The sequence below is a fragment of the Magallana gigas genome, chromosome 3 (genome assembly GCF_963853765.1).
Source record: "Magallana gigas chromosome 3, xbMagGiga1.1, whole genome shotgun sequence".
In the NCBI taxonomy this organism is placed as follows: Eukaryota; Metazoa; Mollusca; class Bivalvia; order Ostreida; family Ostreidae; genus Magallana; species Magallana gigas.
In genome coordinates, this window is record NC_088855.1 from 28,607,705 (window position 1) to 28,630,751 (window position 23,047).

Genomic DNA, 23,047 nt, shown 5'->3' on the forward strand with positions numbered 1-23,047 from the left:
TTCATGTTTGCATTTTAAGCTTCATTTTGGAATCTAAACCCTAATATGAGACTCATCTGTCTGTTCCCCCGCTTTTATTATTTGGTTTTTGAAAAACATCTTTTCATGAAAATAGACGGGAAAGGGGGATCAAGAATTGGAAGAATTTTGGATTATCTATACCCTATACCTCAAGTAGAAATAAGCTGTATTCATGTCAGTGTATTGCACACACTGACATGAATACAGCTTATTTCTACTAGCATACAATGCACATGAAATTAAAATAGACTTCAAAAATTTAAAAAAGTGATTAAACCATAACCAAAATACTTGTTATATTACTTTCTTCTGATAAATAGTCACGACTGAAACAAGGAAAACACAAACAGCGATAATTCAAGGATATTTAAAAAAAATTCTGATTATTTACGGAAAACTCCGCTGGCTGTTTAAAAAGATTAGTTTGTAGTTGTAAATAGACATGGTTTCGTTTTTTTTTTTACAGGATGGGGCCATTTCAATTTTTTATTGAACATTTGTTCCTAAAAGTTGTGGGTCGTGGACTTATTTTTGAATGTTTTTAAATGTTTTCTTTTGATTGTTTTTGAAAAGGGGGGGGGGGGCTCATCCAAAAATATTTGACAGGCCAAAAAACCACAAGGGGCCAACTCAACTATAATTCATTTTTATACCTAGAAATTTCAGAAAAGTACCTGTCTGCTGCGAGAAAAAGATATTTGTGGTGTAGCATATGGGGGGCTAGCCCTCTATAGTCTGTCCCATGTTATTGCTTCCATAAATTTTTGATGATTTTTAATAAAATTACACATACCTGTGAAAGAAATACAATTGAAATCGATGAAAGGGAATATATCCAAGATCGATATCTTCATTGAACAATTATCGATATCCCTTTTCACTCATAAAATTTCACAGGAACGAAAACAATTTTCTTACGGAGATTTATAATGGGAAATGTTTACATCTTTTCTCCATTCGGAAGTACTCGGGATAACCCGCACAATTTTTTAACGTTATCATCCGGGCTTGTTATAATGGCTGATGCAATGCAAAATCTCTTTTCTCCATTCGGAAGTATTCGGAATAACTCGCACAATTTTTTAACGTTATCATCCGGGCTTGTTAATGGCTGATGCAATGCAAAATCTCTTTTCTCCATTCGGAAGTACTCGGGATAACTCGCACAATTTTTTAACGTTATCATCCGGGCTTGTTATAATGGCTGATGCAATGCAAAATCTCTTTTCTCCATTCGGAAGTATTCGGAATAACTCGCACAATTTTTTAACGTTATCATCCGGGCTTGTTAATGGCTGATTGCAAAATCTCTTTTCTCCATTCGGAAGTACTCGGGATAACTCGCACAATTTTTTAACGTTATTATCCGGGCTTGTTATAATGGCTGATTGCAAAATCTCTTTTCTCCATTCGGAAGTACTCGGGATTACTCTCACAATTTTTTAACGTTATCATCCGGGCTTGTTAATGGCTGATGCAATGCAAAATCACCGTAGACTTTCAATTTTGGGATGTCATTGCATTGTGTATTGAAACCTGAAGCGGTAGAGGGGGCGTTTCAAAACAGATAATCTGGACATTTTTCATATTAGTGGATGAACGTAGTTTGAGCACAAAGGTATTTACTATTATTGAAGTGGTGGAAGCAACCCCCCCCCCCCCCCCCCCCCCCCGATCCTGACACAAAAGTATACGCTAAAGTTATCTAAAACCGAACGCCCCGTGATTATAACGGAAGTTTATCTCTACTGGGAAGAAGGTTCACAGTTAAAAAAAAAATTCATACGCTCAACAAGGTAAATATTTGAATTTTAATTGATTAAGTTGTATTTCAATCATAAATTGGTATATCACAGTTTTTAGGATATAATTAATAATTTCTCTTTGTATAAAACATGGCGTGGTAGTGGAAATAAAAAGGATTAACCGTAAACGGAAGTTGGAAGGACACAAACACTGTGTCTGTGTTGTTAGTCCTTGTAAGTTGACATATTTCCAGTGCCCGGTCAAGTCAAATAGAATGCAGAAATCTCCATTTACAACGTATACGTTAATGTATTGATGTTTTATTATACACAAATTAATTACAGATTCATTTTACTGCACGTATTGTACCTGAGAATATTTGAAATGGCGCGGTTGGTAGCCGTGTGCAGAACAGATGACTACCAATTTGATAGGAGACAGCTCCCATTGGCTGTTGATGACAACTTAAAAGTATGTATCGAATGCTTTCTCCTGATTATGCTTCCCCTGATCAGTGAGCGATGGTCTCCTCTTGTGTTAAATATCATTCAAAGACCATATTGGTGCTTTAACCTTCATTCACTTCTCTATGCAAAAAGTGTGCTTTCATTTTTAGAAAATCCGTCCATTTAGATATTGCAAATTGTAAAAAATCACATGTTGATGTATTTTAATACATGTATGCAAACTTTTTTTCTTTCAACGAGTGATTCTCTTGATGGTCACTTGACATTCTTTGTTATAGTTTTATGAAACATTAAAGATTGATAGCGACTACTGGTCTTAACGGAGACTGTAAAATAGACCCCTTTTTGAGAAATGCAGTTCCATTCTTTGCAGGGAAAATAAATATTGTTTGGCAAAGTTTTGGTTGGTAATTCAAATTTCAACAGTCTCTCATTTTGCCCTGCAAAAAAACAGTTCCACAGTTATCACAAAGAAATGTATACAACTACAAAGTTTTATATACTTATTGTTCGGTACATAGAATTACCGAAATACCCGCGATTTACCGAAATACCCGGTGAAAACACCAAAATGCCCATTATTACGCCATAAAGTGTGTATGTCTAGTATTTTATATAGATAGTTATTGTAAATAAAGTTAATTTTTGGAATAAATGTATATTTATTATAATACTTGAACTTGTGTTATATACGTGTGCAAGAGAAAGGAGCAATTCTGATAGAAATTACGTCTTTAAAATAGTTGCTATTTTTATAGTTGCTTCCACTCTATATGGATTTTTGATTGTTATTATATGATATTAAAAAATAAAAGCTGATAAACTGTTATTTTTAATTCTTAGGAATAAAATTTCACACCTCTATTCGAATGAAAAGCAATTCATGCAAGAGTTATCGTTCTTAACCCAATGTCTACACATGTTAAAATCGCTATTTATGTCAAAATAATTACATTATCAAACTGAAAATTTTGGAAATACATTTAAACACTTAGATTTAAACTATGATGTTAAATATTTGTGCTCAAATGAGGCATTTCGGTGTTTTTGAAGGGCATTTCGGTAAATCACGGGTATTTCGGTAATTCTAGTTACCCCTTATTGTTTTTCATATTTCACTGTAATTTCAAGCAGTAGTTAATTTGCGTTTTTAATTTGCAGATGGTTGTACAATTCAGTGATAATTGTGTAGACTGTGAAAATGTGAGAGGAATCAAAAGGAAAGACATGGAACATTTTGTACAGAGGTTCAGCATGTTATCAAAGGATGAGATTGCAGTGGAGATGATGGTCACTAGTCAAGATATCCTGAACATGTTAGCACATATGGTGCCCTGTGTAGGGTGTAGGAGAAGGTTGGTATTTAGCTTCAACTCGGTCAATGTCGGCAAAAGTTTATTAAAAGTTTAACACAAGAAAATATGAAGAGACGTTACTCAAGGTAAAATGCAATCAAAGTAAGGAATCATGTTTATCATTTCAAAAAACCCTAAAAACCAAATATAAAACAGAGAGAGGAAACCATTGTTGTACTTGACTAAGTGGCTAGGTATTTTTATTTTCATTTTTTACAAGCCTTTAGAACATGCAAATATGAAAATAGCCTTTCTTTTATATATACATTATTTTATAGCGTGGAAAGATTATTCAGCCAGCTAGTCGAAGGCCAGCATTCTGCTTTAGAACCTCTCATCATCACAAGGAAAGGAGTGCTTTCCGTCAATAGGGAGTTCTTATTTGACCCCAAAGCATTATATGCATTGTTTTACATCCATGGGTAAGCTAAACACTTCACAAATAGTTGCTGCATTGTGCACTTTGGAGAGAGAGAGAGAGAGGAGAGAGAGAGAGAGAGAGAGCAGCCCTAGAGAACTTGAGTTTAATTAAAACATCAATTTACATTCACAGTCCAGTATTACTGTTAATATAACTCTAAAGAATTTACAATAAGCTATTATAATTTGTATACATGAATTAAAAATGGGTTTATTTTTATTTTTAGTGCAAAATTTAATTCCATGATGGATTCCATTCCCAAGAGCAAGAAAAATAAGCGTTGTAATCTTCACTCTCTGGAAACTCATAAAAATCGAACTACAGGGTAACTTCTTTGCAATACATTTACAAATATTCACATTTTATAACATTTGTTGTTTATCAAATATTTTGCTTTGTAGATTAAGACATCTTCTGTCGCACGTAATTATATTTTAAAATGTATAAATTGAGTGCAAAGTAATGCATGTATAGGAAAGTATGGCTTCTTAATCTGTTGTCTTCTCTTTCTTTTTTAACCAAAAAAAGAAAGTTTTTTAAAGTGTTTAACCACTTCTACAGGAGCTGGATAGATATTTGGGATTTGTTAGCTCAGGAATGCCGTGAAGAAGTTGTGTTAGTGGATGCAGATAGCTTACTGGAGACGTTAGAAAACTACCTAAGGAAACACAGGTTGGTTGTTAATGAATGATAACAATACTTGTCACAAAGAAATCTATGACACCTGTTGATATACATGTACATGTATTTAAGGAGGCTGGTCATCAACAAATTAACTATCAGATCTACCATAAATTTTCAGATATTATCCGTTATGCTATAAAGTATTATTATTTAGTAAAGAAAAATTCTATAAATTTAAACTTTTAAATTTCATCATTTTCCTATATATTTACCAGTATACAATCGCAATTTCTTGGGCCTTTTCGGCAGAGCTCAAAAAAACGTCTCCAATGTATTACCTAGGCGTCTTTGACAACCCCTCTTTTTATGAAATTGATATCACTACGACACAATTTACGATCTGTAGAGATGTGAGCTAAACTTCATTAAAGTCAATGATATAATAATTAATGTTCATGAAAAGAAAAGAAGAAAACAAGTTTTGGACATGTGTTTTGTTATCATATTATTAACCTCATGAAAAAACCTTGTGGTTATTGATACCAAAGGAAATGATGTTTATATAAGTCAAGTTTGACTTGCATTTTTAATGGCCCAAACAAGATATCAATTATTGATATAGAGAAAAGAACCAAGTATCGTATCGTGTACTGGTAAACTAAAAATAAAAAGTATATTAACCAAAAAATTGACAATATTTCCTTTCATAGATTCTTAGTACCCAATAACGTACTATTAATAATTAGCAATCATTTTCTTCAATTTCAACAGGTTTTGTTCGGAATGTAAAGCCAAAGTCCTTCGTGCCTACAGCATATTGGTAGGAGATCTCGATTGTAATACAGAGAAGGGATACTGTGCCGTGCTGTATGAGGGACTTCGCTGCTGTCCGCAGGAGCGGCACATCCACATGCAGTGCGAAACAGACTTCATTGCTCATCTCATCGGCAGGGCCGAACCGGAACTAGCCGGAGGGTAAATTCTGATGGACATTATTATTTTTACTTGTTTTAATGTGCAATAATTTCCCTTGCATTGGCTTTTTGTAAATTACTGTTTTTGATTTTGTGGAATAATTTTTAAACTTTCAAATTAGTTGTAAGAATTGAAGAATAGAATATAAAACATTGTTCATTCGGTATTTCAAGGATTTTAGAGACAACTCTATATATAGAATGAAGTGTTTTATAAGAGAGGCATCGTTATTTTATTGTAAAAAGGGATAGAAATGTCCGACGTATTAAAATAGGAAATAATGATGCCATCTTTACACTTAACTAAAAAATCATCAATGGTTGAAATTTTGGTAATTTAGTTATAAAAAATAGGGATTAAATTTTACCCACCCCATTCATTATGAGTATTTTTCAGGAGCAGAAGAGACAGGCATGCCAAGACTTTAGATATTGCTCAGGAAGAGGTCCTTACCTGCTTAGGGATCCATATCTACGAGAGACTTCATCGCATCTGGCAGAAACTGAAGGCGGAGGAGCAGACATGGCAGATTCTTTTTTATCTTGGTGTTGATGCACTGAAGAAAAGTTTTGAGGTATGTGTATGTTTGGACATGTACTGTGCAATAACACATTCTTTAAGTTAAAAAAGCATTGTTTCTGAAATACAAGGCTAGATTTGAGAAATTACTCAAATACAAGTGAAAAGTTACGTCATATTTTTGCGGGAATTTTATGTATAAAAATGTGTACATGGGTATATTGAGTATGTTGACTTAATTTTTAAGACTCAAGAGGGATAAACTGGGGCATCATTTAAAATCATGGGGATGTTATTTAATAGATTTGCTTCTATGTACAATAAATAAAGACTTTGTCTAAGTATTCACTGGGGATATTTGTTCATGGGTAAGAGGTACCCACAAAATCCACAAAAATTGAGTCAAAATATTAATGAATTCCCTGTACTGTAATGTGAAGTACTATAATGTGTTCAAATTTGGTTTCTTTGGTCAAATATGAGTTTAAATATTTGTAGATGGCCATGGAAAGGAAACAAGGAATCTCCAACTTGGAGCTTATTTGTGAGGAACTTTTGGAGGAGGAGAGAGCCAAGGAACAGAAGAGGGAGCAGAAACGACAGAAGCGAAAAAAGAAGAAGGCAAAGTCCGCCCAGATCGTTGATCCCACTGAAAGGCAGTGTGAAGAAACCTCAGTCCAATGCGAGGTTAGTGCAAAATATAAAAATTCAATTTTCGTAAATTATCCATGTGTTCAAAATGTGATGCGTTTCCTATTTTCACTTTTATTGGAACTGTTTAACCAAGTATTATTTTAAATCTACGTTTATGATATTTTTGATATTCTGTCACCACATCGCAATGTTAAATAAATATTTCCTTTAAGGATTATTTTACAAAACAATACATTTACATGTAACTCATATAATAAAACTTTTTTGCTAAATGTACTGGTACAGTATTAAATTTTTTGACACACTTTAAAAATGTGTGTTATAGGGAAGTTCAAATATATGTACTCAACTTGATGGCAACCATTTATTCCAAATACAATGTAAAAAAATTCATTTGTAAAGAATGTATTCTTTATTAATGTTATGAAGGAAATATATCTGTATATGTAAATTGAATTCCATTGCAGTGTGATAAAACCCAGTCTAACGGTAACGACAAGAAGACTCATAAGTCCTGCTCAGACAAGTGTCGAGAGTTAGGTGATCAAAATTCCAATACCACGCTGGCTTCCATGGAGAGTTGTCGGATCTCCGGGACTCCGGATCGCCAAATGAAGAATGGCAGTATGAACAGCGACTGCGGATATTCCTCAGATGTTGAAGGATGCGAGTGTAGTATGCCCAGTTCTAACGAGGGCTCCGATATTCTCTGTGATGGCCGATGCAGTAGTCATGACGGTAAAAAAATTTGCTTTTCAAAACATTAGTACTTAACTTCTGAAAATCTATGGATAAATGAGTTTTTAGTTGCGTTAACATTAATCACGGACCTATTTCTAAGTAGCTTTTATATAAGTACTTGTGGTAATTTTTTTTACGTTATACATACCAGTATATCTATTTGTGTCTAATTTTTTGCTGAAATATTAGCTTTATATATTTTTTTATTAATGAATTTGCTTTTAAAGGTGGAGACAGTGTTTGCGAGTCATTGATTGACAGGTGTAACTCTTGTTCCAATTCTGTGTGTCATGGTCCTCCCAGAAAACAAGACCACAGTTACTGCACTCACAAGCCTAAGGTAGGTAGAAAGACGTGTGGGTACTTTTCTTAAAGCAGAGCCATATTATTTTCTGCTGCAGAAACCTGCTCTTAATTAAGATAATTCTGCATGTTACTTAAACCTTAATGATAAAAAACAGAGAAAATATTGTGTGTTTGTTTTTGCTGAGGAGAAAAATTTCTTGATCTGTGGAATATATGTATAGCATACCAATGTTGTATTATATGGAAAAATTTATCTGAGCTTCTAAATAGCTTTTCCAACAAAACCACAGATATGAGTAATGATAGTTATTAAAATGTACCGGTATTATTCCATCTCTGTAGAAATAAACCACAGTAACACATCAACTATGGAAAATTGCAGCTTTTAATGGCTCAAATGTTCTTATTATGCAATTGTACAGTTTAGATTTCAAACAATGAGTATGAACTGTTTTGTAGAATGATTCCTCGGCTCCCAGTGAGAACTGTAAATGTGCCAGTGGTAGTCCTTCCTTGATCAAGATGAGTCTCCAGGATATGTTAGAAGTAAGTCACAGCAGAAAATACTTGTACCAAGAGCATACTGTGGTTTCATTAATATTCCTGGACATCAATTTTTGTGGATTTAGTAAAGTTCAGTATATGACTGTATAAACTCATAGGCAATGATCATATATATATATATATATGTACCAGTAAACACTTTTCTGTTTCTATTCACTTCCATTGGCAGATACATGTAAACACAACAATGAAATCAACAATTATGAGTGTTCATTGAATAATGATGAAAACAGTATTTCGATAGAAAATATGTATTAATGTCTATGTACATATTCTTTGTACATGTATATCTTCTAGGGGCATTTATCATTTCATTGTAAAGGACCAGAAAAAACAGCTGAATTTTTGTTAAAATACAGCTTTTTACTTACATGTAACTATAAAATTATTTTTAAATAGAGAGGTCTTTGAATTTAAACCAGAGTGTTGTATAAAAAAAAAAAAAAAAAAAAAAAAAAAAAAAATTAAGGCATGATGTAAAATTCAATCTATTTGCCATTTCCTTGTTCAAGTTTTCCTTGTTTTTTTTCCCTCTAGCCACACATATGTTTAGCTAAAACAGAGGAAAGTTTACATGTCTCTATGTCAAAGTTGTGAAAAAATAGTTATTAATGGGATTGGAAAAAAAAATTTGGAAAAAAATCTACTTGTCATGCATAATATACTGATGAATTGATAAAAGCTTTTATAAAGTTCATATTAACAGTTATTTAATATTGATTATTTTCACATATTAATTACTGAATCATTTTCGTAGATTGAAATAAATACAATTCCCTATATTTTTTTAGGCTCCAGGAACCTCGGATGATGAGGACTTTATTTCGGAGGAAGAAATTCAGATGTTTAAAGCCAATCAGTCCAACCTCTTACTGAAACGACAAGAACTACGAGAAACGCTGCGGAAACGATTCGACACATTGCAACAGCAGAGATCGCCAGACACAGGAAGTCTGGATCCTGTTGCACAGAAGATGTGCAACCTCTAATAACAACAGCATTGCCATGCTAAGTCTGTGATGAGCTTCAAAGCTTTCCTGATTTTCTTTTTCCCCATCATCTTTATTTTATTTTTTTTTTATGAACTTTGCCGAGATCACAGGCATCAATGAATGAAAACTGGAAAATTTAAAAATCACTTGATTAGTGTTGGTATATGTATTATTCAGTTTCTGTTCTACAAAGATCTATTTTTCTGCTCATTGTCAAAACTTTATTATTTCCTCTTAAAATCTAGCAGAGAATTCCACATGGTCAATTTTACTATAGCTATACAGTTAATATGATTTGCTTTTCTAATGCCTGATTCAGAACATTTTTGGTCATGCTTTATTCAGGAATGCTTGAAGGCAAACTTCATCTTTTTTTTAATAGTAGAATTTCCTGTGGAATTTCATGAAGTGAAAAAAAAATGTGGTTAAGGTTAAAAGAAAGGTCATTGCTTTATCAGTGGGTATTTAGTTTTTGTGAGCCAATGTGTTTTGGGTTCGATACTTACATGTAGATATTCAACAACAACAACAAAAAAACCAACACATGAAAGAGTATGATTGCCTTAAGTTTGATTTCATGACCAAAAGTAACTCCACAGACTATTTATAAAGTGTTGGAATGTTTGAAGTGCTAGGTATGGAGATTTACGGAGAAGCCCATGTCTTGTTAATGAAACACAACAAACTGGTGTGTAGAATGTATGTAGGTCCATAAGGAAAAGGTTTTTATTCTGTGATAAAAACATGGTATATCGTAGTGTACTACATATATTATTATAAAATGTAGATATTATTTATTTTCACATTGTAATATTATTTAAATTTCCATTAGAATTTCATAAAGAAATTTGGAAGTGGAAAATAATTTAAAATTAATTAAAATGATGGATTTTGATATATAATGCTGTTGACCAATTTTTTTTTTTTTTTGTGGTATATGCATGTATATTTATTCATTATAAATGAAAAATTTTGAGAGATGAGACATACAAAATGTGCATGCCACAAAAATGTTCCTCCAATAAGCAGATAAGCTGGACACTTGGTTTGTTGCAACACAAATCTTACTGGACTTCATTTATTGTACTAAATGTCACAGGATTTTTTTTTCTCTCTGTATTTCTTCTTATTTATTAATACTTGAACAATCACACACACTATTTTGTGTAAATTTTTAAAGTGATATATGTAAAGTGCTTGCTCCATGGAAAATATTTTTTTTTCTCTATCTCTTTTTTTCTTACAAATTTGTAGATAATTTTTAGTAAAATATCAAGACTTTGAATATAAATTTTAAAGTTTGAGTATTTTTGATGTTTTTATTGAATTTAATGTTTTGATGTTTTATTGAGGGAAAAAAATCATCTCTGTTATTTGATTCATCACAGTGCTTTGCATATGCGTGTGAACAATTGATGCATTGATTTATTAAGTCTCCACTGTTGTTTTTGCATAGAATTTTTGCAGGGGGAAAGAAGAGCACAAATTGGTTTGCAGTATTGTATATTAATGTTCAATAATTTAAACATATATGTCCCTGTAAAACAGCAATAAATAACGTTTGATATAGTTTACTGAAATGTATAGAAATGGACATGGGTGATTGTTGTTAGAGTTGGGAAGTTGATGAAAATTAACTGGCTGCAGATGTGCAGGTTAATTTCACTGAAGGATCAGTTTGTTGAAATAAAATTGTATTATTTACATTTAAAATCTGTTAAAGTTGTTCTTTGGTGGTAATTTTTTTAAACAAATAATGCAATTTAAAGAAGATGGGTGGATAAGGCATGTAAAATGCCTATACACAGACGGATAAGATACTGAAAAATGAAAATATCAGTAAATCTGACATTTTTTAAAAAAATTATTCAAAACAATATATAACATATCATCGATTTGTAACACTTAAATGTGTTCAATACTTGGAATACGTATCAAAACCTCCAAATAGTGCCATGTTTTAGAACTTCAAGGCCTTTTCTTTTATAGAGTGGGTCTGTGTTCCATATTTTTCTCATAGTCTAAATAAGGTCTAATGGAAAACAAAATGATTTCAATCAACAAAAACATGGAGAATTGACCAACTATACATGTACATTAAAAATATCATTTTGTATCCCAACGTTTTGAAAAAATAATACACGTCCATAAATTCGTGGCCAAAGTCACACATAGTATTTAAACAGCCTACTTTGTTGTGTCTGAAATGGCTCACTGTTTAAAGAACCATATAAAGCTAGGGATTTTTATGTTGAGGGTTTGATACCACCAAAATTTAAGGCAACATTTTTTTCTTATCGTTTGTTAAATATATTAAAAACTGAATATAGATAGAAACTGTGCTTTTGCAAACTTGTATTATGATATATTTGAAAAGATTTGGTTGGAAAAAAAATAGATTCAAAATTGTATTTCATGACTAAATCGAATGGGCATTTGCGCTATCTTATCCCCCCCATCTTCTTTTGTACTTTCCATAAAATTTATCCAATTGATGTGGACAACACTTAATTGTAGACAATTATTAGTTTAGTCTGTAGCACTTCATAAAAGTATCATATAAAGGAGCATAGTGGACCTATATTCATTTCTTACAAGTAGTGTCCTCGTTACATATGTAATTATCTTAAGGCTCAAAATCCTTGTTTAATAATATTGTGCTCTCTTTTGAAAAAAAAATATTGTTTTGCATCTGTTAACCAGAATAATGGTCAAAGTGTCAAGTTGACATTATTTTAGATATTGTTTGCTGGACAGACTTCAAACTTGGTACACAATTCAGACAAGTGTCCCTGTAACCAATGTTCAGAATCAGTTTAAGATTGTTTATATTGGGGCACAGGGTCATGTATCAAACTTCTTAGACTTGCATTAAGCGTTTTCCAGTATTTCAAGTTTGGTATGAAGGTACTACCTAAGGAGAAGACGAACCATTCAATATTGAGGTCAAGGGTCAAACTGATCAGGTCCGATTGATCCAGCTCAAGGGGGGAGGGGGGGGGGGGGGAGGCTGAGGAGAAATTTGGTAATATGAAATACATGTATGCTTGTGGGATTTGATCAGGTGAGTTGGGTGCCACCTTGAGACCCCAATTATCTTCAGGACTAAGTCCTTGTTTCCTAAATTTGATGTCTGCTACATTTCTTCAACAGTATTTTGAAGCTTTATTGATGATCACAGATATGGACTTGTGACTTATTAAGTTATTCTATAATTAACAAAAACTTGTTTACAATTAAAAAAGAAATATATATTGCAAAAAAGCAACCAATTCTAATCATTTGGTTGACATCAACTCTTACATCCGTTTACAATTCGTAAAATCCACAGTGTCAACACCGGTATGTTACATAAATAAGATGTTTGTAACATATTTAGCATACTTATAGTAAATTGTCTGCTAAACATCCTCTGTGGTATATTAAAGCTTATATAAACTTGTGACTTAATATTAAATTTGCCTATTATAGAGAAGAACATGATAGTTTATGATATAAAGGTATTATTACAAAAAAAAACAACTTGCAGTAAATTGTCTGTCACACATCCTCTGTGGTATTTCGTAGCTTTAATATCACAAATATAAACTTGCGAGACGACTAAATATTAAATTAGCCTATATAAGAAAAACATGATAGTTTATGATATGCCCATAATATTTGCAAAATGCAACCAATTTTATCATTTGGTTGATGTCAATTTTTTAATCCATGTACAAGCAAACATGCTTGTAGAAACTAGGAAAATATATTAATACAAACTTTCCTTAAAGACAATCAATACTTTGATGCACCAAAAACAAGCAATTACAAGAACCATTTAATTTTTTAAGTTTATTTATTGGCACAAACAACATCAATCTGTTTAAATGATGTTAGTGATAAAAAAAAATATTTGTAACACTGTTTTTATTACATACTATAAAATAGCTCAGGCATGAAGTTTTTCAATGGCGAACATACATTAACTACCATACTGTGGTTTTATAATCAATATTTGGAGGCTTTGGAAAGTGGGGGTATCCTTTTTCATTTTTGTGGTATTTAATTTGACAGGCAATGTCCTGTTAAATTTAATTTAAATTTTTGTCACATATCTTTTAACTTGGTAAACATTTTGTTTTCAATTTTTTTTTTGGGGTGCAAATTATCTAGAAATTATAAAAAATCTCAGAAATATTTTGTTTAATAAAAGAATATAAATAACAAAACCACAGTATTTATGCAGAACCTTTAAAAACATGAATATTAGAGAGCAAATATTAAAATATGCATTGATTTCACAATGGGCGACAACTTGCTGTCTTATCATAGGAGACGATAACATTAAGCTAACATTGACAATGAAATGATGTGATTCATTGAGGTTCCGCATCCAAGATGGCGTAATGTGTATTGTATTGGTGCTACAGCCATGCTTTCAATATTTGATGTTAACATGGGAAGTAAAACAGTCAGTCCTTTTTTCTTCCTTTTTTCTTTTTTGGTCTTAATTATAAGTAGTTTGTTGGCAAGATTCAAGGTCGATTAGACCGATTCTTGCAACAACATTTCAAGATGGTAAATTTCTGTACATGCCATGAGCTATCGATAACTTATTTTTGAAAATATTTTGGGGGTTTTTTATTACTTTTTTATTTCCCAGTTGGTAAACCATGGCTTTTTCATTGAAGTCTCTGACGCAGAGTTAGTTTGAATTATTTGACATATACCGTTATATTAATTGAGATGTGCTGAATTAAATTATATACAGGAGTACATCGAAAAACCGTGGTTTACCAATGGTCAATAAACAAGACAATACAAATGTCTTGCTAAAAACAGCGCTACTCAACAAACTTGCAAAAATTCAATAAAACAAAAATGAGATTCCATATAAAATAATCACATCAAGTACAAGTAAACAAAAAAAAAAATGATTTATAGAAAAATACATGTTCATGTAAAATATATCTTGTAAGTAAATATATCAAATAAAACACATGGTTTACAGCACTATTTTGTGTAAGTTTAAAAATAAATAACGTATTATATAGCTTTGTTCAATTAATGTTACATCTTTTCATTATTAGAATTGAATATATTTGATCTTTACAACAACAAAAAATGATACACATCTTCAAATTAGGTGTTATTGATCAATAATACTTTGTTGGATTTTTGGATGTTATTTGGCAAAAAAAAAAGATTGGGGGTGTCTTGGTCTTACTTGTGGGGGGGGGGGGGCAATTGACTAACAATATTCACACTATCACATTAAAGCTGTTCTTCTTTCTGTACCATTAAATCCTCATTTTCCTCATCTTCACAAATGTTGTCTGATCCATTTTTATCCTCCACTTCCTCTATGGTGTCTGGAAGCTTGGTTGCCATGGTTTCAGGTAAGAGCAACAGAAGAATACTTGCAACAAGGGTGATAACTCCAATGATGATCACAGAAATGGATTTGTGACTCAAGTCACCCTATTTTAAGGTGAATGAAAAAAAAAATTATGAAAAGAAGAAGAATGAAGATTTCTTGATGAACATGCAGGGTAGCTAAGGGATTAAAAGAAATGCTTAAAAGATGAATTTCAACAAAAAAATAATTTCATAGAATATACAGAGCAGATTAAAAGTGAAGTTGAAAGTTAAAATAAGCATAATTAATACATGTATCTTGTTTTGATTTTTATTCTTCTGACAACAATATAAACTGAGCATTTAAATTTAAAAATCTATAATTGAATAACACAGTTTCATATTGCAGGGATTCTTACCAATGCAAGGATCTGAGGGGCCACAACTCCTCCTAGTCTGGCCCAGAATGCACAGCTGCCCATCCCAATGTTCCTGTCAATCAAGACACACAAAAAGTGGTAAAAAAAAGGAAAGGAAGAACTTCATCATAATAACCAAAATTAAACTAGATGTGCTAGGCATGCATGATTAGGTGAGCCAATGTAAGAACGATGCATTTATAATTGCAAATCTATGAAATACTTTCAAAGCATAAAAATGACCGCCTAAGGGAAACATTAAAAATATGACAAAGATCAAATTTTACATTTGTTATCATGGGTACTATGTTACACTATGAATAATGCATTCTGCTTTAATCAATATTCTTTAATTCTGCAAAATCAATTTTTAATAGTATGGTAATTCAATAGCTTTGTAACATAAGAATTGCCTTGTAAAAAAAAATCTTCATTTACATTTACAGGTATGAGTGGGAATGACACCACTTACCTAATGACTGTTGGATATAGCTCAGAAGTGTAAAGGAAGGTCAGGCTAAATACTCCACTGGCTCCAAATTTTCCAATAATGGCACAAGTAGTGACGATCTCCCCTCGCAGATTCTTGTCCTCCACTGTAAAATCAAATATTTAGCTAATGAAAATTTCAAAACTTTAAGCAACATGGAAAAAAGAAAACCAAAAAACTGAAATTAGTAAATGAGAAATAGGTACAACTGATTGTCTTACAGATAAATGGAATTATGCCCGCAATGATACAAGCAACTCCTCCAATTACAAAGAACACCAGTAAAGGAATTCTTCTCTGGCACCTACAAGAATGAGGGAATACCCAAATGTCAACAGAATCAAATCTTGCTTCCAAACCTCATCGTAAAAAAATTCTATCCGAATACCAGTACACAGTAAGTAACCTAATGTCTTTCAGGTAAGAAAATTCAATAATCAGCAACATACTTTCTGACAATGAAGACCACTGCAATGAAGGCAACCATGTCCACCAGTGCACTGATGAAGAACGTCAGGTAACGGTTTCCCTTCAGACTGGTCATGTTCAGTAGCAGAGCATAGTAAGCCACAGCAACCGCAAACCTGAAAAATAAAGTTCAACAATAAAATAACCACCAAAATTATCTCATATTGCCCTTAAACAAACTTTTGAATATATAGTTATAAATAACTGAAAGCACATGTATATAAAGCCTTCTTAATACATGTTTTTATGAACAATAATCTAAACTTGTAACTATAATCAACACATGGCAAAAAGAGGTGTTTTTGTTAACCTACCACAAGTAGAAAAGAATAAGACTCCTCTTCCTCATTTCTCTGGTTTGTAGCAGATCAAAGAAAGAGAACTGTCTGGCTGCTTCCGTGGAGATCTTGTTGTGGGAATTAATGGCGTCCATTTGTTCTGTGGGGTAGGGAAGTCCATTGAACTTGGTGATCTTCTGAACCAAGGCCTTAGCAGGCTCCATCTTCTTCTGAAGAATCATCCATCTCAGAGACTCAGGAGTCAACCTGATAAAATTCAATCAGTCCAAGAGTTTGGTTTACAAATGATTACAATTTGTGTACATCTCCTTGCAACATACAGTAAAATACAGTTACAGCCAATACGCTTATAATGCATTCATGCTTTTACTGAATTCAGCATCATTTCTCCCTAATCTAAATATCTATCATAAACTTATTTGATGTAATGAATTGCATTAAAATTTATTATGAATCATAATTGTTTATCCTTGTCACTTCACTATAGGTGTGTTTTAAAGTTAAATCAGTGCTTTGTTATTTGTTACTTGTAAACAACCAGATCCTCACCAGATGTATGCTATAGCCAGTATGCTAGGTAAGGAAATAGCTAGCTGCATGTATCTCCAGTTCTGTAACAAGTAAGCAATGGGAGCCACCAGCAGCACCGCAATCCCCCAGAATACCTCCAACATCGCCCCGGCAACGCCACGGTAACGGGGCAGAAACATCTCCATCACCAGGACATAGCTGGTGGTCTGAAGTCCCTAAACAGATAAAGAGACACCATTAAGGTAGCTCAGAGTCATGAATATATGTAGGTAGTAAAATTTGAACCGTTTTAACGAGACAATAGACTTTTGGTATTTTGTGATAAATATTAATTCAATGACAGCCTATGTATTTCACTGTTGGCTATTTGGTTATCAACAATTGTTGTCCAACTTATGAATATTGAGGCTACATAACCAGTGTATGTCTCACTTACATGTATGTATATTTTTTATTAACAATCATCCAAATGTGCTGCTTTAAAATCTTGAGACAGACTATAAGTTACATCACAACGAAAGTACATGAATTTGCTATAAAAGCCTTTTAACCATTTTGGCTTAGGGTAGAGGGACTAAGGTGTTACATACAATATGTACCAACTTTTAAACAGGAAATAAGAAAACTTGTGAACAAATCCTTCTTCAATATTTAATTCTTTTATAGAGGCATCTAGTAATCCAAACACTAATAATCCAGATACATTTGGATAGACAAATTTTCAAAATGGCATTAAAATTTCTTATCATTGATGATTTATTAAAGTAGTGATTTGGCTGGGAATACAAGGGCTTTGGGTTAAGGATGTTCCACTGAATAAATATTTGTAATGGTTAAAGGAGTCACGGGCCACAAGAAGAAGACTCTACTATTTCATTAAATCTCAATTTATTGAAAACCTTGAAAAGATTTTATTCATTTCCTTAAATTGCCTCTTTTCTATTACTGGTAAATTAAACAAACTCTTAAAATTTAACTTTCTTTATTGGAATCAAATAAATATATCTTAATGAACTGCAGAAAAATATACATTGAACTTTAAATGACTTTTGAATTATACATATATATATACCATATGTATGCTAAGTTTTCTAAAACTTGGTCATCAAATCACTTAATTAATGATTGCATACCAGCAAAGGAATTTTAATTTACTCTGCATGACTTGTAAAGTTTATATACAAAATGATAAATGGGTTAACTTTGTTTTGGTGTCTATATATACTGTAGTTGGCATACATAGCTTGAGACAAAATTTTAAACATGTATTTGAAAGTCTGCCTAAATTTTTTTTAAGTTACCCTATTTAAAGCCAAGTTTGACCTGCAAAATATTTTGGGCTTTTTTCCAAACCGGGCACTAATTGAAAGCAGTCTTTTAATTTTATAAAGACATATCGAAGGATATATTATAATATTTAATAATATTATTTACGAAGCTCACAATGTCTGCATTATAATTCTATCACAGGTCCTTGGAATAAAGGTTTAATCCAACATTTGTACAAAAGATTTACCAGTAGGGACAAGATTCAGAATAATTATTGCTTTCACCATTGTAACACTGACAGTGCAGGCCTCAGTCATTCCTCAGACTTAATTGTCACAATGACATACGTCATCTCCTATTTCATTTCCCCAAAGATCTTGCATCAAGAAAAATTCCTGGAAAGGCATCATGTGATGTTTGAATGACATTAATTATGTGGATAAAAATTACTACACTTGGAGACTTAAGTAAGGCAAATTATGTTACCAACCCCTGTGAACTTTTTATGTTACCAACCCCTATCCAAAGTGAATCCATCTGCAGTTCTGTACTTATATAGTACACTATGTGATGGTGTCAGCAGTAAATAACCTTTCCCGCTATGACTGACACTGTACCAGATGTCATTATAGTACTCCCACACAGTTACTCAAAATAATCTTTCAATCTTGCATCATGCAGCTGCATAAACAAAAAAATATTTTCAGGGTTAAACAGGATATAATAAAAGTAGAGCACATTCTTTGGAGACTACCGTACCCCCCCCCCCCCCCCCCCCAAAAAAAAAAACAAACAAACAAACAAACAAACAAACAAAACAAAACAAAAACAAAAATCTCCTTCTACCTCTATAAAAACCTAACATATCATGCACAGAATGATGCAAAATCAAAGTGGAGGAGGGGAGATGTTGGGGGGGGGGGGATGGTTGTGTTAGAAGTTTAAGAATGTGTGTGTGGGGTGGGGGGTGTATTATAATGTTTTTCAAGCAGATAAATTATGATAATGAAGAAAAGGTTTTAGTATATATTAGTATATCTGCAATTCTTATTTCAGAGCAAAAACATGAGATGTTTAAAAATAGAAATATTGGAAAATCAAACCAAACACAATGTATTGAATAATCAGGCCAGTTCTTAATTTCTAATCCTTAATAATAAAAGTACATGCACACCATGTACTTTATTGACAATAACAGCTTTCTATTTTAAGAAGGTAAAACATTTAAAAGTTAAACCCAATGAATACATAATCCTGATTAACTTTTTTTGAGCTGCACATTATAAGTGTTTAGCTTAACTTAAGTTCCACTCAAATACATAATCAACTCTTTATACATGTTTTGTATGTGTTTTCACAATATTATGGTCGTAGTTTTAAAATAAAGTAGACAAAAATGATGCCTTGTGAACATAATTATTCATTAAATCAGGTCAGGCTTTCAACATTGTTTTTCTAAAAACACATTATCATATAAGGCTCCCAAAGTTAATTCTATGTTTAATGTCACCTTTGCAAGCAGATTTAGGAAAAACTGTGTTTAAAAAAAAAAAAATCCTATTTTGATTTGATTTTTTCCAATTTGATTTTACTAAAATACTGCAATCTGTAAAAATTTGAAATGTTTAGAGCACATATTAATGAACTATAAGTATTATAGGTACTCAATAGGAGTCTCAGGAAAGAATATTAATTATTAAAAATCATTATTAAAGAGGTAGCCTACATCTAGCTTGTCAATGAAAACTCACTGTATTTGTAATTACCGGTATGTAAAATTGGATATAGAATTTTAATCATTTGTTTTAATTTTATCACCCTCCCTTGGAATAAAGTTTGGGCGGCCTTAACCACATAAATATATTTTGTATATGGCATTTTTTGATAAACAATATGTTACAATAACATCTAGCTGTCATCAAAAGTCAAGGACATACTAGTACTGTGGTTTTAGCATTATCTGTAATGTTGAGCAACAAATTTCATGGATTTCTTTGTTGAGCAGATCCACATTAAAATCAGTTTCAAGAAAGATGGCAACAATTTGTATTTGTAGAATAATTGTTCATGAGTTTAGGTACTCTTTAAACTTTGTTTTTTACTAAACCAACACAAAATCAATGCCAACTATACTCTGTCCCAGGATTATAATCCTTGATTCACATTTTGATTACATGGTAATTACTTGATGTTTACAAATACCTCGGTTTTCATTCAAAAGTATAAACAATTTCCAATACTTCTTTGTTAAAACGCCCCCTTCAGCTTATCAGGCTTCAATACACTTCTAAACAAGAGGCCCAGGGCCCACATCGCTCACCTGAGCAACAATTGCCTTAATTCTGATCAAATTAGCATTACAGTATCAAAATATCTTGACAACTGAGTACAGTAGATCTTGCTAAAAAAAAATTGAAAATCTGCCAATTTTTATCCACCTCTTATTTTTTAGTAAAGCCCCTTTTGTTGTTGTACCTGTAAGAAGATTTTTCTCTATTCCTATAAACCCCCCCCCCCCCCTCCCCATTTCGTGGCCCCACTATTCTCTAGGGAATCATGGTTTCATCAAACTTAAATCTACCTTTAATCTCATAACCTGTGCTTTCACACTAAGTACTGAGTTTTGGACCGAAAACTTTCCCAGAATATTTTTAAGGATTGTAAAACTTGATCCCACAATTGTGGCCTCACCCTACCCCCGGGGACCATGATTTGAACAAACTTGAATCAACACTTCCTGAGGATGCTTCCATTTTAATTTGAGTTTTTCTGGCCTAATAGGTTTTGAGAAGAAAATTTTTAAAGATTTTCTCTATATATTCCTATGTATAACTTGATCCCCCAATTGTGGCCCAACCCTACCCCCGGGGACCATGATTTGAACAAACTTGAATCTACACTACCTGATGATGCCTCCACTCAAAGTTGAGCTTTCCTGGCCTAATAGTTTTTGAGAAGAAAATTTTTCAAGATTTTCTCTATATATTCCTATGTAAAACTTGATCCCCCAATTAAGGCCCCACCCTACCCCCGGGGACCATGATTTGAACAAACTTGAATCAACACTACCTGATGATGCCTCCACGCAAAGTTGAGCTTTCCTGGCCTAATAGTTTTTGAGAAGAAAATTTTTAAAGATTTTCTCTATATATTCCTATGTAAAACGTGATCCCCCAATTGTGGCCCCACCCTACCCCCGGGGACCATGATTTGAACAAACTTGAATTTACACTACCTGATGATGCCTCCATTTTAATTTGAGCTTTTCTGGCCAAATAGTTTTTGAGAAGAAGATTTTTAAAGATTTTCTCTATATATTCCTATGTAAAACTTGATCCCCCAATTGTGGCCCAACCCTACCCCCGGGGACCATGATTTGAACAAACTTGAATCTACACTACCTGATGATGCCTCCACTCAAAGTTGAGCTTTCCTGGCCTAATAGTTTTTGAGAAGAAAATTTTTCAAGATTTTCTCTATATATTCCTATGTAAAACTTGATCCCCCAATTGTGGCCCCACCCTACCCCCGGGGACCATGATTTGAACAAACTTGTATCTACACTACATGAGGATGCTTCCACTCAAATTTGAGCTTTCCTGGCCTAATAGTTTTTGAGAAGAAGATTTTTAAAGATTTTCTCTATATATTCCTATGTAAAACTTGATCCCCCAATTGTGGCCCCACCCTACCCCCGGGGACCATGATTTGAACAAACTTGAATCTACACTACCTGATGATGCCTCCATTTTAATTTGAGCTTTTCTGGCCAAATAGTTTTTGAGAAGAAGATTTTTAAAGATTTTCTCTATATATTCCTATGTAAAACTTGATCCCCCAATTGTGGCCCCACCCTACCCCCGGGGACCATGATTTGAACAAACTTGAATTTACACTACCTGATGATGCCTCCACTCAAAGTTGAGCTTTTCTGGCCAAATAGTTTTTGAGAAGAAAATTTTTAAAGATTTTTATCTATATATTCCAATGTAAAACTTGATCCCCCAATTGTGGCCCCACCCTACCCCCGGGGACCATGATTTGAACAAACTTGAATCTACATTACATGAGGATGCTTCCACTCAAATTTGAGCTTTTCTGGCCTAATAGTTTTTGAAAAGAAAATTTTTAAAGATTTTCTCTATATATTCCTATGTAAAACTTGATCCCCCAATTGTGGCCCCACCCTACCCCCGGGGACCATGATTTGAACAAACTTGAATCTACACTACATGAGGATGCTACCATTTTAATTTGAATCTTTCTGGCCCGATAGTTTTTGAGAAGAAAATTTTTAAAGATTTTCTCTATATATTCCTATGTAAAACTTGATCCCCCAATTGTGGCCCCACCCTACCCCCGGGGACCATGATTTGAACAAACTTGAATTTACACTACCTGATGATGCCTCCACTCAAAGTTGAGCTTTTCTGGCCAAATAGTTTTTGAGAAGAAAATTTTTAAAGATTTTTATCTATATATTCCAATGTAAAACTTGATCCCCCAATTGTGGCCCCACCCTACCCCCGGGGACCATGATTTGAACAAACTTGAATCTACATTACATGAGGATGCTTCCACTCAAATTTGAGCTTTTCTGGCCTAATAGTTTTTGAAAAGAAAATTTTTAAAGATTTTCTCTATATATTCCTATGTAAAACTTGATCCCCCAATTGTGGCCCCACCCTACCCCCGGGGACCATGATTTGAACAAACTTGAATCTACACTACATGAGGATGCTCCCATTTTAATTTGAATCTTTCTGGCCCAATAGTTTTTGAGAAGAAAATTTTTAAAGATTTTCTCTATATATTCCTATGTAAAACTTGACCCCCCAATTGTGGC

At 32.9% G+C, this 23,047-nt stretch overlaps 2 protein-coding genes across 7 annotated transcripts in view; one reads left to right on the forward strand and one right to left on the reverse strand.

Moving 5' to 3' along the window:
- The first annotated feature begins 1,732 nt into the window (after positions 1–1,732).
- Positions 1,733–11,098, forward strand: LOC105321822 (gametogenetin-binding protein 2). Of its 5 annotated transcripts, XM_011420277.4 has the most exons (14): positions 1,761–1,817; positions 1,929–2,000; positions 2,112–2,238; positions 3,396–3,589; positions 3,868–4,011; positions 4,237–4,335; positions 4,539–4,682; positions 5,406–5,609; positions 6,006–6,183; positions 6,627–6,815; positions 7,250–7,520; positions 7,751–7,863; positions 8,289–8,375; positions 9,185–11,098. In XM_011420277.4, the coding sequence occupies exons 3-14, from the start codon at positions 2,152–2,154 to the stop codon at positions 9,380–9,382; spliced, it is 1,908 nt and encodes a 635-aa protein (XP_011418579.2). In that variant the 5' UTR covers positions 1,761–1,817; positions 1,929–2,000; positions 2,112–2,151; the 3' UTR covers positions 9,383–11,098. The 5 variants fall into 5 exon arrangements, with proteins under 5 accessions (XP_011418580.2, XP_011418579.2, XP_019920255.2 ...); XM_011420278.4 differs by lacking the exon at positions 1,929–2,000 and having other exon boundaries at positions 1,733–1,817; XM_020064696.3 differs by lacking the exons at positions 1,761–1,817; positions 1,929–2,000 and having other exon boundaries at positions 2,007–2,238.
- Positions 11,099–13,204: 2,106 nt separating this feature from the next.
- LOC105321823 (solute carrier family 22 member 3) overlaps positions 13,205–23,047 on the reverse strand; it is a 31,850-nt gene continuing 22,007 nt past the window's right edge. For both annotated transcript variants that reach the window (XM_034483240.2, XM_034483241.2), the window contains exons 4-10: positions 16,951–17,147; positions 16,417–16,647; positions 16,084–16,218; positions 15,856–15,938; positions 15,617–15,740; positions 15,145–15,217; positions 13,205–14,848 (exon numbers count right to left, since the gene is read on the reverse strand). In XM_034483240.2, the coding sequence (XP_034339131.1) occupies positions 14,642–14,848; positions 15,145–15,217; positions 15,617–15,740; positions 15,856–15,938; positions 16,084–16,218; positions 16,417–16,647; positions 16,951–17,147 (1,050 nt within the window). In that variant the 3' untranslated portion in view covers positions 13,205–14,641. The remainder of the gene's footprint in view (positions 14,849–15,144; positions 15,218–15,616; positions 15,741–15,855; positions 15,939–16,083; positions 16,219–16,416; positions 16,648–16,950; positions 17,148–23,047) is intronic.